Source organism: Cryphonectria parasitica (assembly GCF_011745365.1).
Source record: "Cryphonectria parasitica EP155 unplaced genomic scaffold M406scaffold_5, whole genome shotgun sequence".
Lineage (NCBI taxonomy): Eukaryota > Fungi > Ascomycota > Sordariomycetes > Diaporthales > Cryphonectriaceae > Cryphonectria > Cryphonectria parasitica.
Window position 1 is genome coordinate 1,301,375 of NW_024468913.1, and position 26,952 is coordinate 1,328,326.

General features: G+C 43.5%; 2 protein-coding genes across 2 annotated transcripts; both read left to right on the top strand.

Moving 5' to 3' along the window:
• Positions 1–13,790: 13,790 nt before the first annotated feature.
• On the top strand, positions 13,791–13,952 carry M406DRAFT_242719 (uncharacterized protein; the record flags this gene model as incomplete). The annotated part of the gene is made up of 1 exon (XM_040916184.1): positions 13,791–13,952. A coding segment is annotated over one exon (162 nt), but the record flags the coding sequence as incomplete, so codon positions are not given.
• Positions 13,953–18,627: 4,675 nt separating this feature from the next.
• Positions 18,628–19,772, top strand: M406DRAFT_330780 (uncharacterized protein; the record flags this gene model as incomplete). The annotated part of the gene is made up of 2 exons (XM_040920562.1): positions 18,628–19,600; positions 19,756–19,772. The coding sequence occupies 2 exons, from the start codon at positions 18,628–18,630 to the stop codon at positions 19,770–19,772; spliced, it is 990 nt and encodes a 329-aa protein (XP_040775400.1).
• Between the last annotated feature and the right edge of the window lie 7,180 nt (positions 19,773–26,952).

Sequence of the window (26,952 nt, forward strand, 5' to 3'; positions counted from 1 at the left end):
AGCGGGACTACGGTCGCAAGAATGCCTATGGCGCTAGAGGTGGGCTGGGTGATACTACTGTCGTCCCCAAGCGCCTCCTGCTGCCCAGCGTTGATGACCCCTCCATCTGGGCAGTCAAGTGTAGGGAGGGCAAGGAGTTCGAGGTCGTCATGAACATCATGAAGAAGATTGAGGAGACCATTGGCACAGACAATGAACTTGGGATCATCTCTGCATTTGAGCGTACTCAAGTGGGCGCTGGAATCGAGTCGATTGCCAAGGGCTACATTTACGTTGAGGCTTTGAAGAGGGAACCCGTGGAGAAGGCTCTCGACGGCGTACTTGATGTCTACCCACGGACTAAAATGTTCCTCGTGGAGATCAAAGAGATGCCGGATCTCCTCCGCGTCCTGCCGCCTGTTAAGCTTGAGCCCGGCGCGTTCGTCCGCATCAGGCGGCCTAAGTTGTACGAAGGCGATTTGGCTGAGATCATCGAGGTTGAGGAGACGGGCTTGAACTGCCGTGTCAAAATGGTTCCGCGTATTGACTACAATGCGGCACCACGAGGATTCGACAACAAGAGAAAACGTGGCTTCAATGTGCCGCGACCGCCTCCCAGATTGTTCAATGAGGTTGAGGCCAGAAAGCGAGCTCCCAGGGACCTCAGCGGCAGTACCAAAACCGGCACTTGGTATTTCAAGAACGACCAGTTTGACAATGGCTTCCTCATTAAGGAGTTCAAGCTGCAGAACCTCGACACGAAGAATGTCGTCCCGACCTTGGAGGAGATCGAGCGATTCAGTGTCACGGACAAGAATGAGGGCACTCAGAATCTTGACATGGCAGCTTTGGCCACCAGCTTGAAGGAAAGCAATGCCAGCATCGCGTACTTGCCCGGCGACACTATTGAGGTGTTCAAGGGCGAACAGAAGGGTCTCATAGGGAGAGTCACCAACGTCCAAGGCGAGATTGTCACCCTGCAAGCTGTCGATGGCGAGCTGTCTGGTCAGTCGATCGAGGTCCCTGCGAGGACTGTCCGGAAGCGGTTCAGAGTCGGTGATCACGTCAAGGTCACTGGTGGCAGCCGATACCAGGACGAGGTCGGTGTTGTCGTGTTCATCGAAGAGGACAAGGTCACCTTCGTCACAGACGGGGAGAAATCCCACATCACAGTCTTTAGCAAGGACCTTCGAGAGGCTGATGACACTGGTGGTACCGGTACCTTGGGTCAGTACTCGATGCTGGACCTGGTGCAGCTTGACGCGACTGCCGTAGGTGTCGTTGTCAAGGTGGACCGAGAGACCCTCACTGTTCTCGACCAGGATGGCAACACGAGACAAGTCAGGCCGACGCAGATTGCCAACATTATCCCCAAGAGAAAGCTGTTCGTCGCCGCCGATCGCAATGGCTCCGAGATCCGACACGACGATGTAGTCAAGGAGTATGGCGGCCAGCAGCGGCAGGGCAAGATTATTCACATACACCGATCCTGGGTCTGGTTGCACAACAACGAGTCCCGCGAGCACGCCGGTGTCTTTGTCACGAAAACAAGCAATATCACAACCGTCGCTGCCAAGGGTGGCCGTGTCGCCTCTGCTGGGCCCGATCTGACCAAGATGAACCCCGACATCCAACGCAAAGGCGGCAGCAATGGCAGCATGGCACCTCCCCCCAAGCAGAACTTTGGTCGTGACCGATCTATCGGGCAGACTGTCACGATCAGGAAGGGTGGCTACAAGGGTTTGCTAGGAATCGTCAAGGATACCACGGATTTGCAGGCTCGTGTCGAGCTGCATACCAAGGGCAAAATCGTCACGGTGCCGAAGGCTGACTTGCTCTTCAAGGACAAAGTCACAGGCCGGGTCATTGACATCAACGGCAGAGGCGGTGGCCAAGCCGGCCGTGGAGGCGGCTTTGGCTCGGGACGTGGAGGATATGATACTGGCTTCAGCAGTGGCAGTCGGACACCTCAAGTCTCGTCAGGCATGGGCGGTCGAACGCCTGCATGGGGTGGCACTGGAGGTCAGATTCTTTATTCCCTATCATCATGTTGCTAATCCCTCACTAACTTTGACAATAGGTGGCCGGACACCGGCGTGGAGCGCAGGCAGTGGCGGACGCACTCCTGCCTGGGGTGGTGGCAACGACGGTTCCCGCACTGTCAATCCTTATGACGGCAGTCGGACTGCATACGGCAATTACGGGTCTGCTGGCTCACGCACACCAGCCTGGTCGTCAGGTGCAAAGACTCCAGCACCAGACGGCTTCTCTCTCGGCTCCAAGACCCCCGCGTATGGAGGCAGCGGCGGCGGTGACTCATCAGCCTGGGGGGCGGGGTCCAAGACACCTGGATACGGCGTCTCAGCACCAACTCCAGGAGCGTCGGATCCCTGGTCGTCCGGCTACACCCCCGGTGCGATCGACGCGCCCACACCTGGAGCTGGCCTGGGTGCGCCAACGCCGGCAGCTCTCAACGCGCCGACGCCTGGTGCATACAATGCACCTACACCTGGCGCGCTCAATGCACCCACACCTGGAGCCTGGCAAGGTGGTTGGGGCGCTGACAGTGCGCCGACACCTGGCCTGACGACGGCACCCACGCCGGGAGCGAGCGGAGGGTACTACTCTGCTCCCACACCAGCTGGATACGGCGCTGCTGAGACGCCTGCCGCTTCAGGGCCGAGGTATACCGATGATGACTGAAGTAAGAGGCGAAGCAAGAGAGCGTGTGATGCGTACTCGGTGGGTTTCATCAGGTGGATATAGGGTAGCAACACCGCGTGGGTAGATGGGTGTTCCTTGGGCGTCCTTGGTTTGTCTCAGCGTGAGCAGGCATTTCAGGGGTCTTCGCAAAACGGCACACAGGATGCAAAAAAAGCGAGACCCGATTTAGAGCCTGTCTGAAATTCTACATGGTTCGTACATACTTTGTGCCCGGTTTGTGATGTCCCTTCAAATTTACATGCTCGATTCAACGGCCATTCCTGTCGCGTAGGCCTGGGCAGCTTCAAGTTCCTGGCCCGCGCTTGAGAAGTCAGAGCCATAGCACGCACGCCTTGAAATATTGAATCATTTCTGACGTTTAATATGGGCTTCGGTTCCTCGTCCCTACCTCTCTGCTCGATTGCAATGTCGAGGAGTTGTACGCTTGAGTTCATAGATATTTCGTACTTTATCACAGAGACACTGGCTCAACATTGAGACCAGAAATGCTCTTGAGGTATTGGCAGGAAAGAAAAAGATGCTCATTCTTTGCCAATTGCCGTGGAGGGAAGCGAGTTGCCCCGCTTGAGAGACAGTATCGTATAGACACTCAACTTCCGGCTTGGTTTATCAAACATCCCTTTTCCTTTAATGAAGCTGCTTCATTCCCACTGATGACTAAAATCTCCATTATATGATTGATTCCTTAATTCCAGAACGCCCTTTCAACCTTTGAAACGGCAGGTGAACCAACTCGATACATAACAGCACAAATGAAGTTAAGAGACACTGTTCGGGCAGCAGTTCTGACATTGTCATGCCCATGAATTTGGTAATCAGCTCAAGCCATCCACCACTTCATAAGTGACCTTCAATTCAGGCAATCCAACATTGTCCAAGGAGAAGTTGCAAATGGTGACTGCTCGGTCACCTCCTTAGAGACAAGTGATGGCTCGGCTGGCCTGGGACTGCATGTCCTTCATGCATCAGCGGCGTGGTGAAATAATGTAGGTAGAGGCCTGCCTGATACAGGCTGTTCGTGGCTCTACATATTTTTGACGACAATAAAGGCCAGGCATGGACTGAAGGAAGGCATCGATTCATATGAGCACTGGAGAGCAATAATTCTTTCAGAGGGAAAAGAGACAGCTTTGGTCGACTGAACAGCATGCCTCTCAGTTTCTTCGCAGGTAAAGTAGAGGCAAATCCACCTTGCTAGCGATGCTTACAGGATGGGGGCGTATGAGCTAGAGCAATGCTGCAGCGGGCGGGTTCGTCGAGATGCTTGGTATTGATTAGATGCCATCTGGATGGGTTACATCGCATGCTGCAGCAGAAGGGCTAGCCACGTGCTGGCTGATCAAGTATTTCTTCTAAATCTGTCAACTTGACCAAACACTTCATGCTTGAACTCTTTAATATTCACAAGGTTTCATTTAGAAAGCCTTGGCAAATTAGTTCGGTAATTACAGTGAGAAAGAAAACATCCTAATTCGACCATGAAGCTAAGAGATATTGATATGTAAGGAGAAACGTATGAGCTGAGCACGTGGAAGTAGCTGAATGAGTGTTGAGATTGAATCTATCTAATACAAAAGGAAGATCTTCTAAGTAATTAAATCAGGCTCTGAGATGGTTTATAAGGAGACCAAAACAGAGGGTTAGGGTTAAATATGCCCCATTTTTCACATACCCCCCATTTGACTGGTTAGATGTGCCAGAAAAGTGGGTCTTTTGTAGGGTCTCTGCAGATGCGTTTAAGCTTATGTGGGTGCGTTTTACAGTTGCTTTGTCTTCTTCTAGTTCTCTTTCTTTTTCAATCAGCTCTTTTTTCATCTGTTTTCAAGGTTTTTGAAAGCTTCTGCGCATCAATATGCCTCTTCTAGTTATTCCAGATTTCTCGTTAGGCGAGTCTGATGTTTCTGTTCCTCTCAGCAAGCTTAGTATGGCTGTTTCTGATGATAGCGACTCTGCTGAGGGCAAGATCTATGTAGCCTCTTCTAGTTCTTCTTCTGATATGGAGATTGATGAGAATCCCTTGGGTGCAAATCCCAGCTTTTCTGCTAGTGTATTTGAGTTGTATGGTAATCTCTTGATAGCTATAGAGAAGAGTGCAAGCTCTATTTAGCCTGTTTTGATTCCAACTGCTGATTAGCACTCTCTTTCTAATGTGAGTATAGAAAGAGCTGTTTGGGGATTGGTATGGGCTGAACTGATTGTTCTTGTTTCCAGGGATAGCAATCTGGCCTGTCTGCTTCAAGTTCTTAAGCTCCAGTTGAGTTGTTTGCTGCTTATGCTGATACTCTGATTTTGCATTCTTCAGTTGATAGTGCTTCCGATTCAGTTAGTATTAGTTTTTCCAAGCGCTCTAGTACTGGTTCTATAGGGATTTCTAGCTTGTTTATTAATAATAATGATGATAATGATGAAGATAGCTCTATGCTTCTTTAGGAGGTGCTCAAGATTGTAGGTTTGTACTGCTTTTTCTTCTAATGTTTATCTAGCTGATTCTTTTTCAGGCTTCCAGTAGCTTTTCAAGTTCTGAGCCAGTTGCAACAAAGCTTATTATTAAGCAGGGTATAGCTCGTTTGAGATCCCAGAATGCATTGATGCAGAAGCTTTAGCAGAAGCATTTCGATATAGCTGCTGAAGATGCTGCTAAGTTGAGAATTTCTCAGTTGCAAGCTAAAAAGACTTTTTCAGTAGCTATTCTTTTCAGTATTTCTGCTGCAGATTTCTTAAAGAGCTAAGATAATGCTTTCTAGGATGCTATTTGCAATATTCCATATATTAGCTGTATTAAGAGTCTATGTAATGAGCACTGCAGTAATCCGAAGATTCCTAAGTACACGAGAGGTTTATGCTAACAAGAGCGGTATCAAAGTGTCAAGTCCTTGAATACGGAACCGTACAAGTCCTAATAAGCGATGCAAGTATTCACTGCCTTTGGGGCTACTCAGTATAGGAGACTGAATACTTAGATTGATAACTGAAGAGCTATGTACGATGATCTGTCTAATAGTAATGAATGTGTGGTTATATATCCAGCTCTTCAGTGTGGCTCGCTGGGATTGCTGGCAAGTCTAGCGATCCAAGGTGTGAAGCTCGTTGGGATCGCTAGCAATCTCAACGATCCTTCCTCCTTTACAACCCTAACTCTGGGTTATGTAATCGATGCTTTGTTAGGATGTTGAATCCTTAACACCTGATCCCTGTTACTCGTAATCTGTTCTATAACCTGCATGTTGGATGGATCATAACATCATCTCCCTCCTATTAGTTGTTATTCCCAACGATCTTCTGTAAGTATCCTGGCAAGTCTCCGTATTCATGATCTTGCCTTCCTAATCGAGATGCTGAATAGAATCAATAAAGTTGCAAAACCGAAATCCTCGAATCCTCGCTCCAACAAAAGGAAGCAGAAAGATCTCCTTCTTCAGTTTATTCTTTCAAATAGTTTCAATATGCATCCCTGTTCTTATTGCGATAGTTGAGGCCTGCAATCGTGTATTATTTCTTCTTACGATTCATCTTGTTGTTCGGAGTGCGTTTTCTAGAATCGCGCTAAGTGCAACGTTCTAGAGCTAACAAACGCTGCTGAACTTCTTCTTACCTCTACTTAGCATCGAAAGCTAGAGGATGAGATAGAAGAGTTGGAGTTGAAGTTGCTCTGATTGTGTTAATAAAAGAAGATGTAGCATAAGAGGATGTTTTGAGCTATTCATCGAGATCTCAAGAATCTCGAAGAGCTTGAGAAAGAGGAGGCTGAGAAGGCTGAGGCTGAGAGGGTGCATGTTGCTGCCGAAGTGCAGGCTGTGATAGCTGAGGAATCTGCTGTTGTAGCTGGAGATTCTTCTTTTAAGGATTTTGACTGGAATTCTGTGGATTTAGGAGGTTCTGTAGTAGATTAGTCGAGCTTTCTGGAGAATAAGATTCCCGAGGCTTCTGGATCTCGCTCCGGGGCGGAGCGGTCATCTTAGGTACTGGTTTCCTTCCTTTTCCAATACTCAGTTACTCTCTCTTGAGCGTTTTTAACATTCCTTTGTAATTCTCATAAGTTTTCGCTTGCTGAATAGCCTTTCCATTTGATAAGATATTCCCTTATGCTGTTTGTGCTTCTATACTTAAGAATCTTTTCCATCTTATACTCTGATTTATTATTTTCCACTTCTGCTGTATTGTTTATTAGTATTTCCTATACTGCTAGTTCTAGCAGTAAAATGTGGAAAACTAAATGTATTCTCATCCTATAAGATAATGCTAACTCGTAGTTAACCAGAGAAATCTGCTGCAAGATTTTGAATAGTTCTAACTTCTTATAATCGAGTTTATCGCTAGATCTTGTTATTTTGATATTTTTTCGAAGTAGATAAATCTTATCTCCCTTCTGTAGGATTGGTCTCTCAATCCTTTTGGAATTTGCATACTGCATTATTCGTTCTTGAACAAATTATAATTCTGATCAGAATTCCTTCTGAATTTTCTTAATCTTCTTAACTCTTTTATCCACAGCTTCTACATCTGCTTCTAGCAATGCTTCGTAATAAGCTGTTGGATTGTATTTATAGAGTACAAAGAATAGTAATTTCTTTATTATGCTCATATCTGCACTATTATAAGTGAACTGTATGAAAGGTAATAGATCAATCCAGTTATTCTATTTCTGATTGATATAATATTGTAGATATTATTCAACAATTTAATTTATTCTTTCTATTTGTTTATTTGTTTATAGATGAAATACTGTAGATATTCTGTAGTATATTCCGAGTTATTTTATAAGCAAAGTTCAAAACTTTAAGTTGAACTTTCTATTTCTATTGGAGATTACTTCTTCTAATATGCTGTAGTTAGCAATAATTATTCTGAGAAATGCATATACAAGTTTCTCTGCTATATTGCTTTTCTTATAAGGAAGAAAATAAGCATACTTGCTTAGTTTGCAAACCACTATTAGAATGCTATCATATTGCATCTTAGTTAAGAATTCTTATAAGAAAAATAGCTTGATAATGAAGTCTAGACTAATGAATTGCTAAATAGTTATAAGTATTAATAAGGAATGCAGTAGTTTATAAAGCTTGTATCTTTCTGCTTTATTCTTCTTGCAGCTGTTGCATTATTGTAAGATATTCTCAATTCTTTTCCTAAGACTTAGTAGATTTCAGTATCTTTTGATGCATTTGTAGATTGCTCTGATTCCCTAATGCCTGTATGCTGATATGCTGTATATATTCTTGATATAGTTATCTTATTCATTCGAAATCATTGATTCTAAATCCCTTTCTAAGGATTCAATCCTGAGAGCTGCATTCAGTTCTCTATATACATTAACGAGATTTCTCAACTTGTTTTGAGCGAAAATATTCTGTATATCCGAAAAGCCTGCATCTTGATAATCTGCTCTTCTGCTAAGAGCATCTGCTCATCTATTCTCCAAGCCTTTGCAATATACAATCTTAAAATCGAACTATAAGAGGAATTCTGCTTATCTAACTTGTTGCTTGTTCAAAACCTTAGTTATTATGAATATAATCAGATTCTTGTAATCCAAGTGAACTATAATCGAGTATTATATGCTAATGAGATAGTATTGCTACTTCTCGAAAGCCTTTACTATTGCTATGAGTTCCTGATCAGGAATTCTATAGTTAATTTCCGAGCTATTCAACTTCTTTGAAAAGTTGCTTATAATTCTTAGACATTCTTAGTTGTTTCGCTAGCTAAGTTGTTCTCCAAGTATATATCCTGATGCATTAGTCTCAATTTCAAAAGATTTATAGAGATCTGCTTTATACAGAACTGGTTCTAAGATAATATGCCTGATAATCTCATTGAAAGCTTCTTATGCTTTGGAGATTTATTTGAAAGATTATTCTTTTTTGGTAAGACTTGTAAGAAAGTATGCAATTCAGCTATAGTTCTCAATAAACTGCTTATAGAAGTTGATATATTCAAGGAAAAATCTAATATCTCTAATATTCTTGGGAATTAGCTAATTCCTAATAGCTTCTATCTTATTTTTCTATAGCTTAATGCATTCTAGCTTGATTATGAATTCGAGATAATCAATCTTTTGTATGTAAAAGTGACTCTTTGCTGGTTTCACAAGAAGCTTCGCATTCTAAAGCGTTTGCAATACTGTTTCCATATATTTCTTGTATTCTTTCAATATTCGAGAGTAGATAAGGATGTTATTGAAATAAGCAATAACAAACTGATCCAGATGCTTGCATAGAATATGATTAATCATTTCCTGAAATGAAGCTGAAGCATTCGTTAAACCAAAGAGCATAACCAAATATTCGTAGTATCCATAGCATATTCTAAAAGCAGTTTTCCATTCTTCTCCTTTCTTTACTCTGATCAGATTATAAGCTCCTTTCAGATTCAGAACTATAAACTACTATACTCCTTACAATCTATCTTATAGTTCCTTAATAAGTAGTAACAGATATTGGTTCTTAATTATAATATCATTAAATTGCTTGTAATCAATGCATAGCCTAAGCTTGCTGTTTTTCTTAGATATAAATAGGATGGGATATTCTGCTAATGATTGCAATAATCGTATATATCCTTTCTTAAGATTCTCATCAAGATATTCCCTGAGTACTTCTAGCTATACCTTATCTAGTTCATAAATAAGAAAGAATTTGAGCTGTTTCTCTTCTTGTAGCAGAATCTTGTAGTTATATAAGCTATATTCTGGCAATCCTGTATCCAATTCTTTCTGAAACAATTTCTTAAACTTATAATATTCTCGTAGTATGTTCGCAAGTATTGATTCTAGTCCTTGTGCTATTTCTGCTACCTGGAGGAACAGTAGGTACTGTTGAGCATGCTTCTTTTCTGATAGCGTTTTCGAGAGCCTTGAGCGTCCGCTCCGGGCTGGAGCGAGCGCTCGAAGGCTTGGTTTCGAGGTTTTTCCTGTATGAATCCACAATCCACTTTCTGAAGCTTTTTCTTGTTGCTCCGGAGCGAACCAACTTGCTGAGAGCCTTGCTTCCGTTGTTTTGCTAATCTGTTAACGCTCTAGCACTGTTTGAGTTCGCTTATTACTAGATTCTTCTCCTTGAACTGCTAGCTCTACTGACTTAGAAGTATATATAAAATCGTATGAAGCTTCTTTTTCTGAATATTCTTCAACTACTAGCTTCAATCCTGCACTGTTGATTATAACTATCTCTCTGGATACAGCTTGTTTCCATAAGAGCTAGCTAGTAGTTCAATCGATTCGAGAATTATACTCCTTAAGCTATAAAAGCTTCATAATTAGCTCATGCTATACCATATTCATAATATCAAAAGAAACCCTAATTATACATCCTTGAATCAAGATAAGTAGATAATCAATCTCCTTATCGATTACTCCTTAGTTATATGCAACAGATTATCCTTTCACAGTGCTGAAAGTATATAAGCGTTTCTTTTATCTCTATTGTAGTTATACCTGATTGATAATATATAGGAATATGAAGTTTCCCTGAATGCTACTATTCAATAGTGCGCTATACTTATGCTCTTGAATATATATATCAAACTTAATATAAGCATAATCTATCTTGAAAGCTCCACATAAGGACCGTTTCAGTCTGATCGTCTGCAATCCCTTTACAGGCAATCCTATTCTTTTGAATCTATTGAGAACTGCTTATCCTTCTAAGCCTGCTTTGCTGCTTCTTAAGCAAGCTTCTTAGCTTGCTTTTATTCGTATCATTATTATTTCTAATCTTTCTTCTGTTAATGCTAATTGCAAACTTTATTATTAATATGAATTGTGCAGAGTATTGTTTTGCATTGCTACTACTTCATTTCCTTATTCATACATTGTATAGAGCAGTTGTCTGATAATCTGATATATGCATTATAATACTATCTGTTAAGAATCTCTCTAAAGCGGAGTTTCTGTTTTCCAACAGCTTGAAGAATTTGTTCTGATTCTCTGATAAGGAATTATTCGTATTGCATCTTATCCGAAAAATGCATTCTGCAGCTATAATAAGTGCAGAAGATCTAAGCTAATTCATGATATAGATTGTGAAGTAAGCTGATCTGAGGATTCTTATCTTCTTATGCCTTAATATTCTGCAAGGAAATGCAGATAAAGAGCTCTTTCAGCCCTATTCTATAAACAAGATATTCGATTCATATTGTTTTCTTATTTCATTCAATACTGAAGAGGAATCTTCTTATAAGCTTCTTAAGTTTATTGTTTACGAGAGACTCCGGTAAATCGTTAGATTATTCGTTCTAGCTTGATCTTTTTATTGCCTAAGAAGCGTTTTCGGTATTATTTAGATATTTATACCAATAACTGAGAGAATACTATCCTTTATTCATTTCTCTAGTTATAGTATCTGATGCAGATGATGAGGAATGGCGAAGGGTACTGTTGTTAAGCCCTTCCTCCAGCGCTTGAATGCTTCGTTCAGTAACATCAGAGCAGTCCGAGTTATTACTGCTCATAGTCATGCTGAGCGTATACTCTTGTCCTGCTATTGCTATTTATCTGCAGCGCTTAGATTTCTGAGAGAATCATTCTAAATCTTTCTTACTCAAGAGGTATATTAAGCAGTTGTTATTATAGCAGAATATCCAGCTAAGACTTTTATAATCAATAGAATCTGATACTTGCTTCGAAAGAGTATTTTTGCTCAGTTGATTGGATTCCTATTGTTGAGCAACATTCATCTAGCATTCTTTCTGAACTAATTGCTATTTATTCTTCCAGGATTGATAGCAGTTGCATGCAATATATTCTTATTTATTATAATTATAGCAAATAATATTATTCTTCTTGCTATACTGCTTATTAGCTGCATTAAGTTTTATAGAATTAGCATGTATAGTGCTGCTCTAAGCTATACTGCTATATTAACTGCTATTCTTATTTTGGAATTTCTTGCTTATATTAGCTGGAAATCTCCAAGTTTAGCTTTCTCTCTTCTTAGACTTCTTTATTCATCATTTATACAAACAATTATTGATGCAGATAGCTTAATTGAAGAATATTACAAAGTTTTCCAGCTAATTCTGCTTGAAGATTTCATCTTTAACATTATTCTTGAATCTCTTATAGTAATGCTTTATGAGATTCTTGTCTTTCCATAAGAATTGTACTGAGAATTGCTTAAATCTGATTATATAAGCAGAAGCTAACTTGGTTTATCTGAGATTTATAAGCTGCTAAGCTGTAATATATTCTTTATTAGAATTATCAAAGATTTCTTTAAGAGCTTTCTTAAAGCTTTTAAAGGAATTGAATATATTCTTGGTATTCTGGGTATGCATGCTAGGATTATTCTGATGCTCCAAATGATTGCGTAGAGAAGGCTTGTACTAAATAAGAGCATTCTTTTCAAAGTGAGTCTCTGTAAGAATAATCTTCTTAGATTTCATAGTAAACTGGGTTGCATAATGCAAGAAATACATTCTGCAGTGGGTAAGGAATCTGTATAGCATCTTTTGATTGCTATTATATATAGCAAGCTTGTTCATCTTGTATGCCTTTTCAGCTCCATTGATAACTGCAAAGGTGAACTGCGCCTGCTAAGCTTGTTGAGCTAGCTGAGCCTGCTGAGCCTGCTGGGCTAGCTGGGCCTGCTGGTTGGCGATAGTAGCGCTTTGGGCCTGCTATTGTTCGCGCAGGTTCTGAATATGCTGAGTAAGCTGATACATCTGATTAACCAGTTTCTCTTGAGTAGAGGTGCGCAAGAATGAAGGAATTCCTGAAGAAGCTATTATATTCCGTATTGCTCAAGAGATAATACTAAACTATTCTTGAATAAGAATTATCAAAATATAATAAGCACTGCAGTAATCCGAAGATTCCTAAGTATATAAGAGGTTTATGCTAACAAGAGCAATATCAAAGTATTAAGTTCTTGAATACGGAATTATACAAGTTCTAATAAGCGATGCAAGTATTTACTGCTTTTGAAGCTATTTAGTATAGGAGACTGAATATTTAGATTGATAACTGAAGAGCTATATATGATAATCTATCTAATGATAATGAATGTATGATTATATATTCAGCTCTTCAGTATAGCTTGCTAGGATTGCTAGCGAGTCTAGCGATTCAAGATGTAAAGCTTGTTGGGATTGCTAGCAATCCCAACAATCCTTTCTTCTTTACAATCCTAACTCTGAGTTATGTAATCGATGCTTTATCAGAATATTGAATCCTTGATATCTGGTCTCTATTACTCGTAACCTGTTCTGTAACCTGCATGTTGAATGAGTCATAACACTCTGAGATAATATATTTGATAATCTCATTAAAAGCTTCTTATGCTTTAGAGTGTAATGAGCACTGCAGTAATCCGAAGATTCCTAAGTACACAAGAGATTTATGCTAATAAGAGCGGTGTCAAAGTATCAAGTTCTTGAATACGGAACTGTACAAGTTCTAATAAGCGATGCAAGTATTCACTGCTTTTGAAGCTACTCAGTGTATGAAACTGAATACTTAGATTAATAACTGAAGAGCTATATACTAAATCTATCTAATGGTAATGAATATGTTCTTATATATTCAGCTCTTTAGTATAAATATATTGAATAGCAACATATTCAAGTTATTCTGCTAGCTCTGAATAGCACATATCCGAAGCTATCCTTCCTGATTAGCTATGCTTATAACCCTAACTCTGAATTATATAATCAGTGCTTTATCAGAATATTAAATCCTTAATACCTAGTTCCTGTTACTTATAACCTGTTCTATAACCTGCATATTGGATGAATTATAACATCATCTCCCTTCTATCAGTTATTATCCCTAACAATCTTCTATAAGTATTCTGATAAGTCTCTGTATTTATAATCTTGCTTTTCTAATTAAGATGTTGAATAGAATTAATAAATCTCGTTCTTATGCTGAGAAAACTAAACAAAAGGATTCTCTTCTTTTCTTAGTTCTTCAAAACGCTATTACTATGCCTTCTTATTCCTTCTATAAGAATTATAATATTCAGTTTTATTAAGTTTCTGTTGAGGATTCCTCTTGCTATATCGAATGTATCTGCTTGGATTGCTTTCGATGCGATGTTCAAGGGTTGAGCGCAGCGGAAATTCGTTGGATAAGCGTTTAATACTAATGCCTGGAGAACCAACTCGAGAGTACTGAGGAGCAGCTGTGCAATGCTGCTGCAGAGGTAGAATGTTTGCGGAAGCAGAAGCATCTGTGGTTTGAGAGGATGATGAAAGCTATTCATCAAAGCCTTTCCAGTATGGAAAAGTTGGAATATAAAAAAGCTGAGAAGAAGCGAGCTTGCATTGCTGCTGGGGTTCGTTCTGTAGTTGCAGAGAAGTTTGCTGTAGTTGCTGGAGATTCTTCTTTTAAGAGTTTTAACTGAAATTTCGTGGATATAGGGAATGCAGTGGTGAATTAGTTGGATTTCTTAGAGAGTGAGATTCCTGAGGCTTCTGAGTCTTGGTTTGGAGCGGAGCGATCGTCTTAGATACTAGTTTCCTTTCTTTTCCAATACTCAGTTACTCTCTCTTGAGCGTTTTTAACGTTCCTCCGTAGTTTCTATGAGTTTTCGCTTGCTGAGTAGCTTTTCCATTTGATAAGATATTCCCTTGTGCTGTTTATATCTCTGTACTTAAGAATCTTTTCTATCTCATATTCTAATTCATTATTTTCCACTTCTGCTATATTGTTTGTTAGTATTTTCTATGCTGCTGGTTCTAATAGTAAAATGTGAAAGACTGGATATATTCTCATTTCATAAGATAATACTAACTTGTAATTAATCAGAGAAATCTGCTGCAAGATTTTGAATAGTTCTAACTTCTTATAATCAAGTTTATTGTTAGATCTTGTTGTTTTAATATTTTTTCAAAATAAGTAAACCTTATTTCTCTTCTATAGGATTAATCTCTCAATTCTTTTAGAATTTGCATACTGTATTATTCATTCTTGAATAAATTATAATTCTAATTAGAGTTTCTTCTAAACTTTCTTAATCTTCTTAATTCTTTTATCTGCAGCTTTTGCATCTGCTTCTAGCAATGCTTTATAGTAAGCTGTTGGATTGTATCTATAGAGTATGAAGAATAATAATTTCTTTATTATACTCATATCCGCGCTATTATAAGCGAACTATACAAGAAGTAATAAATCAACTCAGTTATTCTGTTTCTAATTAATATAGTATTATAAATACTATTTAATAACTTGATTTATTCTTTCTATTTGTTTATCTATTTGTGAGTAAAATGCTGTAAATATTCTGTAGTATATTCTGAGTTATTTCATAAGCAAAGTTCAAAACTTTGAGTTAAACTTTCTGTTTCTATTGAAGATCACTTCTTCTAATATGCTATAATTAGCAATGATTATTCTGAGGAATGCATATGCAAGTTCCTCTGCTATACTGCTTTCCTTGTAGAGAAGAAAATAAGCATACTTGCTCAGTCTGCAAATTACTATTAGAATGCTATTGTATTATATCTTAGTTAAGAGTTCTTGTAAGAGAGATAGCTTGATAATAAAGTTTAAACTAATAAATTGCTAAACAGTTATAAGTATTGGTAAGGAGTGTAGTAGTTTATAAGGCTTGTATTTTTCTGCTTTATTCTTCTTGCAGCTGTTGCATTATTATAGAATATTTTCAATTCTTTTTCTAAGATCTAGTAGATTTCAGTATCTTTTAATACATTTGTAAATTGCTCTAACTCTCTGATATCTGTATACTGATATGCTGTATATATTCTTGATATAGTTATCTTATTTATCTGAAGTTATTAATTCTGAATTCCTTTCTAAGAATCCGATTCTGAGAGCTGTATTCAGTTTTCTATATGCATTAATGAGATTTCCCGACTCGTTTTGAGCAAAGATGTTCTATATATTCAAGGAGCTTGCATCTTGATAGTTTGCTCTTCTGCTGAAAGCATCTGCTCGTTCATTCTCCGAGCTTTTGCAGTATATAATCTTGAAATCAAACTGTAAGAGGAATTCTGCTTATTTAACTTGTTGCTTGTTCAAAACCTTGGTTATTATAAATGTAATCAGATTCTTGTAATCCGAGTAAACTATAATCGGGTATTATATGCTAATAAGATAGTATTGCTACTTCTTGAAAGCTTTTATTATTGCTATAAGTTTCTGATTAAAGATTCTGTAATTAATTTCTGAACTATTTAACTTCTTTAAGAAGTTGCTTACAATTCTTAAATGTTCTTAATCATCTTGCTAGCTAAGTTGTTCTCTGAGTATATATTCCAATGCATTAATCTCAACTTCAAAGAGTTTATAGAGATCTGCTTTATACAGAACTAGTTCTGAGGTAATATGCCTAATGATTTCATTAAAAGCTTCTTATGCTTTGAAGATTTATTCGAAAGATTGTTTTTTTTTAGTAAGACTTATAAGAAGATATGCGATTCAGCTGTAGTTCTCAATAAACTGCTTATAGAAGTTAATGTATTCGAGGAAAAACCTAATATTTCTAATATTCTTGGGAATTGGCTAATTTCTAACAGCTTCTATCTTATCTTTCTGTAGCTTAATATATCCTGGCTTGATTGTGAATTCGAGATAATTAACCTTTTGTACATAAAAGTAACTCTTTGCTGATTCCACAAGAAGCTTTGCATCCTGAAGCATTTGCAACACTATTTCCATGTATTTCTTATATTCTTCTAATGTTTGAGAGTAGATAAGAATATCATTGAGATAAGCAATGATGAACTGATCTAGATGCTTGTATAGAATATAATTGATTATTTTCTGGAATAAAGCTGAAGTATTTGTTAAATCAAAGAGCATAATTAAATATTTGTAGTATTTATAGCATATTCTGAAAGCAGTTTTCCATTCTTCTCCTTTTTTTATTCTAATTAGATTATAAGCTTCTTTCAGATTCAGAACTATAAACTACTATACTTCTTGCAACTTATCTTGTAATTCTTTGATAAGTAGCAATGAATATCGATTCTTAATTGTAATATTATTAAGTTACTTATAATCAATATATAGCTTAAGCTTACTATTTTTCTTAGATATAAACAGGATAAGATATCCTGCTAGTAATTGCAATAGTTGTATATATTCTTTCTTAAGGTTCTCATTGAGATACTTTCTAAGTGCTTCCAGCTATATCTTATTTAGTCTATAGATAGAGAAGAATTTGAGCTGTTTCTCTTCTTGTAGCAGGATCTTGTAGTTATATGAGCTATGTTCTAGCAATCCTGTATTCAATTCTTTCTGGAATAGTTTCTTGAACTTGTGATATTCTTGCAATATATTTGCAAGTATTGATTCTAGTTCTTATGCTGTTTCTGCTATCTGGAGGAACAGTAGGTATTGTTGAGCGTGCTTCTTTTCGTTCGTTGTTTTTGGCGATGTTTTTGAGAGCCTTGAGCGTTCGCTCTGAGCTGGACTGAGCGCTCGAGGGCCTGATTTCGAGGTTTTTCCTGTGTGGATTTACAATCCACATTCTGAAGCTTTTCCTTGTTGCTCTGGAGCGGACCGATTTGCTGAGAGTCTCGCTTTCATTGTTTTGCTAATCTGTTAGCGCTCTAGCACTGTTTGAGTTCGCCTATTACTAGATTCTTCTCCTTGAACTGCTAGCCCTGCTAACTTGGAAGTATATATGAAGTTATGTAAAGCTTCTTTTCCTAAGTATTCTTTAACTACTAGCTTCAATCCTGTGCTGTTGATTGCAACTATTTCTCTGAATACAGCTTATTCTTATAAGATCTAGCTAGTAGTTCAATTGATTCGAGGATTGTGCTCTTTGAGCTATGGAAGCTTTATAATCAGCTTATACTATACTGTATCTGTGATATCAAAGGAAGCTTTGATTATGCATTCTTGAATCAAAACAAATAGATAATCAGTCTTCTTATTGATTATTCCTTGGTTATATGCAACAGATTATTCTTCTACAATGCTGAGAGTATATGAGCATTTCTTTCATCTTCATTGTAGTTATGCCTGATTGACTATATATGGGGATATAAAGTTTCCCTGAGCGCTATTATTCAATAGTATGCTGTATTTGTATTCTCGAATATATATATCGAACTTGATATAAGCATAATTTGTTCTAGAAGCTTTATATAGGAATCATTCCAGTCTGATCATCTGCAATCCCTTTACAAGCAATCCCATCCTTTTGAGTTTATTAAGAACTGCTTGTTCTCCTAAGCTTGCTTCACTGCTTCTTAAGCAAGCTTCTTAGCTTGCTTTTGCTTGTATCATTATTATTTCTAATCTTTCTTCTATTAATGCTAGTTGCAAATCTTATTATTAATATAAATCGTGCAGAGTATCATCTCGCATTGCTATCATTTTATTTTCTTATTCATACATTGCATGAAGCAGTTGTCTGGTAGTTTAATATATGCATTGTAATACTATTTGTTAAGAATCTTTCTAAAGCGAAGTTTCTGTTCTTTAATAGCTTGAAGGATTTGTTCTGATTCTCTAATAGAGAACTATTCGTATTGTATCTTATCTGAGAAATGCATTCTGCAGCTATAATAGATGCAGAAGATTTATGCTAGTTCGTAATGTAAGTTGTGAAGTGAGCTGATTCGAGAGTTCTCATCTTCTTATGCTTCAATATTGTCAGGGCTTGTATGCGCACAAAGGAAATAGGTGGCCCTTGCGACCCCTGGTGGCGGTCCAGGGCTGCTGCGAGGGCTTCGCTCCGAAGCAGCGCTCTCGTACGATGCCGCGTGGCCATCAGGCCATTGTCATCCCATCTAGTCCAGGCCAATTGTGTACATAAGGGAAAGGGGAACAACAGGTTCAGCAGCGAAAAGAGGAGGAGGGAGATAGGTTCAGTAGTCCCTTTGAATGGAAGCGTCAACAGAGCGGCTTGGGAGCAGCTCACACCCCTTCACCTCACTTGTGTGCTCTTTTTACCCTGACAAGTCTGAACCTTCTACCCTTTCCCGGGAAGTGAGCCGTCGGGGGTGAGAATGGCTCCAGTTACACGAAGCGGCAGCGCCGCTCCAGAGCGACAACCACAACGAGCCGGCGACTCCGACCCCTCACAGACCCTAAGCCAACTCCCCTCTCAGACCCTCCCTCCAAGCTCGAACCCAGGCCCAGCCCACGAGAACCCCTCGCTCGAGGCACCAGCAGATATGGCCGGGTTGCAACGCCAGGAACGCGAGCTCGATCGTCAGTTGGAAGAAGAGGAGATACGGCAGCGGCTGAGGAGCAAGCGCGCTCGCTTAACACTACTCCAGAGCGGCGACACCGGCCCGGAGCCCCGGCCAGCTGGCCTCAGCCCTCTCAGCACCCCTCCTGTGCCGACCCCTTCAGAGGCACCCTCGACAGCGCCTGCACAGCTATATCGCGGCTTGCCAGCCCTCATATACAAGGGGGGATCGTACATGGAGTTGAAGACGTTCCTATACGACCTGCGGTACCATTTCGACATCTGCCGCTTGACCAATGAAGCGGATAAGGTGGGATATGCAGTGCGCTGCTTGAAAGACGATCCCAAGCGGGACTGGGTCAACTATGTCGCCCGCCAGGAGGAGGGACAGCGTGAGCCTGTCCCTATCACCTTCGGAGAACTCGAGTCCTTCCTGGAGAACCAATTGGCCGATCCCACCACCCGCGCTGTCACTGCTGCAGCGACGCTTGCAAGCATCGCTCAAGGCAAGGGCGAATCAGTGATAAGCTTCGTGCGCCGGTACCAGGAGGCGGAGCTTGAGTCTCCCCATCCTGACACCGAGCAACACCGCATAACGGCTGTCCTCACACGCCTCAGACCAGAAATCCGTATCGCCATCAGTGCGCAGACGACGCTCCCGAGCAGCTGGAATGCCCTGATTGGCTTAGCACGACGTATCGAATCCGCTCAAGGGACGGTCACCAACCCTCAACCTGCTGTCAAGACGCTCCTAAGCAGCAGCCCAGGAACTGCTACCCCCTCATATCGTGGCTGTTACAGCTGTGGCAAGCCAGGCCATATAGCAAGGGACTGCACAGCTCCGCGTGGTTCTCAGGCACTTCCCCTCACGGGCACTCAAGCTTCGTCGACGCGCCCTCAGACAGTTGACAACAACTTTGCCCGCTGTTACAACTGTCAGAAGACAGGCCATTTTGCTAACCTATGCCCGGAGCCTCGACGAAACGTCTGTTACACCTGCAATAAGCCAGGCCACTATAGTTCCAGTTGCCCAGAGGCAGAATGTCGGATTTGCAGGAAGAAGGGGCATACAGCAAACAGCTGCGAGCAGGCCAACAAGGTGGCGACAGCCACGCAACAGAGCTGAGGAGACGCCGAGCGGAAGCCTCGCCAGCTCACCGTCCACGCGAGGCTGTCGCTCGGAGACAAAAGGAAGCACACGTATGGGTTGGTCGACTCGGGGGCAGAGGAGAACCTGATCGACCGCCGCTTGGCCGAGGCTCTGGCGCAGAACCAACCTTTTGAAGCATGCCCCAGGCTCGTCTCAATTAACCAGGGAGCTATCATCACATACGGCAGCTGCTCTATCGATGTGAAAGTCACAGATAGCCTAGGAACATCCAGGAAGCAGCGCCATCGCTTCGTGGTAGCAGATATTGGCCAGCCCAGCCTGATCCTGGGGTTCCCGTGGCTTGAGGTCGTCAACCCGGTAATACGATGGGATATGAGGCAATGGAGGTTTCCCCTCCAGCGCTCCCAGATTCGGCTCTGCACTATGGCGAAAGGGCTTGAGGGAGCGAGGGTTGCCTTTGCGGCATATTACTACCCAAGCCCACCAGACCTACCCCTCGAGGCTGAGCCAGAAGACGCGGCGCCAGAGCTGCGCCTGCCCCCTGAGTACCGCGACTTCGTCGACCTATGCATGGAGGAGGCATCAAAGTCGCTCGCACCCCACACTGATATCGACCATCGCATCGAGCTCGAAGAGGGGGCAAGACCGCCCTGGGGGCCCTTGTACGCCCTCTCCGCGGCCGAACTAGAAGTGCTCAGGAAATACTTGGAGGAGATGCTAGCCAGGGGATGGATTCGACCCTCGACCAGCCCTGCTGGCGCACCTATACTGTTCGTGCCAAAGAAAGGAGGCGAGCTGCGCCTCTGCGTGGACTACAGGGCGCTGAATCGGATTACACGCAAGGACCGCACCCCGTTGCCTTTGATTGCCGAGATCCTCGATCGACTGAGCCATGCACAAATCTATACCAAGCTCGACCTTAAGGATGCGTACCATCGGCTCCGAATCCGTGAAGGAGACGAGTGGAAGACCGCCTTCCGTACGAAATACGGCCATTTCGAGTACTGTGTTCTGCCCTTTGGCCTCACCAACGCCCCGGCCACGTTCCAGGCATACATCAACAAGGCGCTGGCGGGCCTGGTGGATGTGATCTGCATCGTCTACCTGGATGATATCCTGATCTACAGTGATGATGCCAAGCAGCATACAAGCCACGTTCGAGAGGTCTTGGAGCGGCTACGGCAATGGGGGCTATACCTCAACCTGAGGAAGTGCGAGTTCAACATACGACAGGTGGAATTCCTGGGCTTTGTGGTGTCCCCAGAAGGAATCAGTATGGACAAGGGGCGCGTCGCAGCTATTGCGCAGTGGCCGCTCCCGCGCACCGTCCGCGATATTCAGATATTTCTTGGGTTCACTGGGTTCTACCGTCGATTTATACGGAACTACTCCAAGGTCGCCACACCATTGACCGACCTTTTGCGAGGCGGCGGCACAGGCGTGGTCGCGCTCTCGAACCGCGCCCGAGTAGCTTTCAAGACCCTGATCATGCTCTTTACAACAGCCCCATTGCTACGCCACTACGATGCTGCATTACCAACGAGGGTTGAAACGGATGCTTCTGCTTTCGCTATAGGAGCTGTGCTAGCCCAGCTGTTTCAAGGCCGCTGGCATCCAATTGCCTTTCGTTCAAAGAAGCTCTCTCCAACAGAAACACGGTATAGCGTGGGGGATATCGAGCTGTTGGCTATTGTGGACGCTGTATCAAACTGGCGGCATTATTTGTTGTATCTGCCTGAGCCTGTACTCGTCCTCACGGACCATCTCAACTTGCAGTACTGGGAGACTAAACAGAAGCTATCTGCCCGCCAGTTGCGCTGGCTGGACGATCTCAGCGTGTATAACCTCATCATCCAGTACCGCCCCGGCAAGTCCAACCCGGCTGATGGGTTGTCCAGGCGGCCAGATCACCAGGGGGGAGAGGGAGCTGAGCAGGAGCTGCGAAGCCCCAGCGATTTCGTCACGATGGAGAATCTGGAGGATCAGAGAGGACCTTGTGTTGGTCGTATTCGAAGAGTGAGAGTGGAGCAAGCAGCAGACCTGAGTGTCTCCTGTTTTCGAGTGTGCGCCCTTCGCTATTCGAGCGAGGGCGCGGAGTTTGAGCAGACAGCAGACCTGAGTGTCCCCTGTTTTCGAGAGTGCGCCCTTCGCTATTCGAGCGAGGGCGCAGAGTTGAAGCGGAGTGTCCGCTTGGCAACTGATGTTGCTTGGGTGTCGGGTCGCGAACCGACCACCCTTCCGCGCCTAGCGGTGGAGCGAAGCGTGGCAACGGCGCCGGAGCAGCTTGCAGAGCCAATGAGGGCGCATCTGCTACGACTGCAACAAGAAGACGTTTTTGTTCAGACGGAAGCTTGGCGCAAGAGGCGAACACGCAGCTCTACAGCCGGTGTGGAGCTATGGCAAGTCATCGAGGGCTTGCTATGCTTCAGGGGACGTGTATTTGTGCCAAACCATCCATCAACTCGCAAGAAGCTTTTGGAGGCGTACCATGATGATCCAACAGCCGGCCATCTCGGCATAGCTAAGTCCACTAAGATGATTTCTCGTTACTACTATTGGAATGCGTTAGCTAAGGATATGAAGAAGCATATTAACACGTATGCAGTGTGCCAGCGGATAAAAACGAGGAAACAACGCCCATACAGCCTGCTCAGTCCCTTACCACCAGCAACTCGCCCATGGGCCGAGATATCAATGGACTTTATCACCGGTCTGCCCGAGTCCATCGGTCTCTACAATAAGGCTTACGATGCTATCCTGGTGATCGTCGACAGATACTCGAAGTACGCCCTGTACATTCCGACAACAATACGGCTCACAAGCAGCAGCCTAGCAGATATCATACTGTGGCACATGTATCAGTTCTACGGCATTCCTGAGGGCATTGTGTCAGACAGAGGGAGCCTCTTTACAAGCCACTTCTGGACTGACTTCTGCTTCCACCTGGGGACCAAGCGGCGCCTGAGCACTGCGTTTCACCCCCAAACAGATGGACAGACCGAGCGGCAGAACCAGAACCTCGAACAATACCTCCGCGCTTATTGCAGCCTTTCTCAAGCGGATTGGGCGCGGCGCCTACCCCTTGCACAGGCAGCGTATAACAGCGCAGACCATAGCGGGACAGGATCATCACCTGCTATGTTGCTCTACGGATTCCAACCAACAAAACCGACAGATATCAACACGCAGCGCCCAAGCTACGTCCCCAAGGTCTCAGAGCGGCTCGAAGACCTCGCCAAGGCTCGTGAGGAGGCTCAGGAAAGCCTCAACCATGCAAGACAAGCATACACCAGGTGGTACAACAAACGCCATACCGATAAAAGATTCTCCCTTGGCGACCTCGTCCTCGTCTCAGCCAGGCATTTACGCCAAAAAGGCGTCAACAATAAACTGGCAAACAAATACCTTGGCCCTTTTCGAGTGCTGGAGATCGTGGGAGCGCATGGACTGGCGTACAAGCTCGAATTGCCAGCGAAATACAAGGTCCACAATGTCTTTCCAATCGTGGCCCTGAAGAACTTCAATAAACGAGATGGAGAAGAGCTCGAGGCGCACCCTGACATCGACCTCGAGGAAGAGGCGCGTTGGGAGGTGGAGGCTATTCTGGCACACCGAGGGCCACCTAGGAACCGCCAATTCCTCATACATTGGAAGGGATATAGCAGCGATGAGGATTCATGGGAACCACGGGCATTTATTGACGACGGACCATTGATCAAAGAATACGAGGCACGGTTGAAGCGGTAACAACGCAGCGCGGAAGCTGCTCAGTCTTTGATTGGAAAACTAAAAACCCTTATATGGCCCACCCACCCGGGGAGTTAGCGACGCCCCTGCGTCGTGGCAATCAGTGCCAGTTATTTCCCACGCTGTAAAAGCGCGCCCACCCACCCAGGGTTTTTAAAGAGGTTACCCTCCCTCTTCGGGAGCCGCCTCAGAAGGCTTGCGAGCTGCCTCGGCCAGCGTCTCCAGAGCGCTGACACCGCGCCGAAGCAGCGACATCAACTCCCCGCTCATAACAGGGGCAGGAGACGCGCCGACCACCGGCGTAGGAGCAGCGCCCACAGAGCGCACCAGCCGGAGGACACCCTGCAAGTCCTCGTCGGTCGGCTCCCGACCAAAGGAGCAGGCATTGTCCAGGGCCAAACCCGCCTCGTAAGGAAGCTATAGTGGCTTGTGAGCAGCGCGAAAGACAAGAGGGAGCAGGGGTAATACTACTCACGGGCTGGCAGGAGTGGTTGCCGCGAGCACACCGAAAACAACGGGCACCGGAGCCTATGACGAATCAATATGAGGATTTGTAAGGCAAGGAAACTGGCGCACCTGACTGGTCCCGGCACCGGACCTCAGGCTCCTGGATGCGGCGACGCACGCACCCCTGGCACCAGCCGGCGGGGGGACGCACCGCACCCGGTCCCTCGGGGACCTTCTTCCTCTTGACGGCCTAGCAACGTCAGCGCGGCGCTGTATACACGATATATATGAGTACTCACGGAGGCCGTGGGAGTGACGGGAGGCGGGGCCTCCGGGGCAGGAGTCTCGGGAGACTCGAGGGGGGGCGAGAGAGAGGGCGAGGGCGAGGGAGAGGCCCTCTTGCGCTTCTTGCTGGCGGGGGCCTTGCGGCCACCACGCCGACCGCCGCGGCGGCCACGAGAGGGAGAGGACGCGGGAGCAGCGGGGGCGCCCGAGGGCAGAGGGTGGCGAGGAGGGGGCACCGCGTCAACAGCGCCGGAGGAGGCATTGCCAGCCTCCGAGGCCTCAGGGGCGATCTGACCCTCAGAGACCTCAGGGGCCGGCGCAGCCTCCCCAGACGCGTTGACAGCAGTAAAAGGAGACATCTGCGACGAATCAGCTTCCACGCGATGCCTCAGAGGATAGGGATACACGTACCGTGCTGTTGCTGCTGTTGTTGTTGTTGTTGCTGCTGCTGCTGTGGTGGCTGAGGAAAGGGAAAAACAGAAAGAGAGGGGGGTTCAGGCGCGAGGGCGAAATAGGGGGCAACAGTGCCCCACTAGCGCGCGCACCCCAGGCAACCCTGTTGTCTGGCCCTAGAAGCTATTCCGAGATCGCGGTAGCATGGATGACCGCGCCAAGCTGCGCAGTCTTCGTGACCACGCCGCGTCTGCGCTGCGCCAGCGCTGGGGCAACCTTCACGACATCACATGACTTACCGGCGGAGGAAAACTTGGCCCTCTAGGGCGAGGCACCCCAACAACAAGGACCAACTGACGAGAGGACTATTGACAAGTATGAAGGGACCTGTGGGTCTGCGCGAGAGCAGCTCGGGCGCGTAGTTCCTGGGGACAGGAACCTGGAAGAGGGAGGATTCTGTCAGGGCTTGTATGCGCACAAAGGAAATAGGTGGCCCTTGCGACCCCTGGTGGCGGTCCAGGGCTGCTGCGAGGGCTTCGCTCCGAAGCAGCGCTCTCGTACGATGCCGCGTGGCCATCAGGCCATTGTCATCCCATCTAGTCCAGGCCAATTGTGTACATAAGGGAAAGGGGAACAACAGGTTCAGCAGCGAAAAGAGGAGGAGGGAGATAGGTTCAGTAGTCCCTTTGAATGGAAGCGTCAACAGAGCGGCTTGGGAGCAGCTCACACCCCTTCACCTCACTTGTGTGCCCTTTTTACCCTGACAAATATTCTGTAAGAGAATGTAGGTGAAGAGCTTCTCTAGCCCTATTCTGTAGATAAGATATTCAATCCATATTGTTTCCTTGTTCTACCCAATGCTGAAAGGAAATCTTCCTTTAGGCTTGTTAAGCATGTTGTTTGCAGAAAGCTTCCGCAAGCTGCTAGGTTGCTTGCTCTAGCTTGATTCTTCTGTTGCTTAAGAAGCATTCTTTATATTGTTTAGATATTCATACCAGTAGCTAAGAGGGTATTATCTCTTATTCATATCTCTGATCATAATGCTTGGCATAAGCAATGAAGAATGTTAAAGAGTATTATTGCTAAGCCCTTCTTCCAATGCTTAAATGCTCTATTTCATAACATCAGAGCAGTTCGAGTTGCTACTCATAGGAATGCTGAGTATGCACTCTCATTCTGCTGTTGCTATTTATCTGCAGCGCTTAAGTTTCTAAGGAAACCATCCTGATCCTTTCTTACTCGAGAGGTGTATTAAGCAGTTATTATTATAGCAGAATATTCAGCTGAGACTTCTGTAATTAATAGAGTCTAATACTTGCTTTAAGAAAGTGTTTTTGCTTAGTTAATTAAGTTCTTATTATCAAGCGATATTCATCTAGCATTCTTTCTGAACTAATTGCTACTTATTCTTTCGGAATTAATAGCAGTTATATGCAATGTATTCTTATTTGTTGCAATTATAGCAAGTAATACTATTCTTCTTGCTATATTGCTTATTAGCTGTATTGAGTTCCATGGGATTAGTATGCATAGTGCTGCTCTGAGCTGTACTGCTATATTGATTGCTATTCTTATTCTAAAGTTTCTTGCTTGTATTAGCTGGAAATCTCCAAGTCTAGCTTCCTCCCTTCTTGAACTTCTTCATCTATTGTTCATACAGATAGTTGTTAATGCAGATAGCTTGATTGGAGAATATTGCAAAGTTCTCCAGCTAATTCTGCTTGGAGATTTCATTCTTAATATCATTCTTGAGTTCCTTGTAATAGTACTTCATGAGATTCTTATCTTCTCACAGGAATTGCACTGAGAGTTGCTTAAATCTAACTATATAAGCAGAAGCTAACTTAGTCTGCTTGAGATTCATAAGCTGCTAAGCTATAATGCATTCTTTGTTAGGATTACTAAAGATTTTCTTGAAAGCTTTCTTAAAGTTTTCAAAAGAATTAAATATATTCTTAGTATTCTAAATATATGCATTGGAATTGTTCTGATGCTCTAAGTGGTTGTATAGAGAAGGCTTGTATTAGATAAGAGCATTCTTTTTGAAACAAGTTTCTATAAGGATAACTTTCTCAGATTTCTTAGTAAACTGAGTCTTATGATGCAGGAAATATGCTCTGCAGTAAGTAAGGAATCTATGCAGCGTTTTCTGATTGC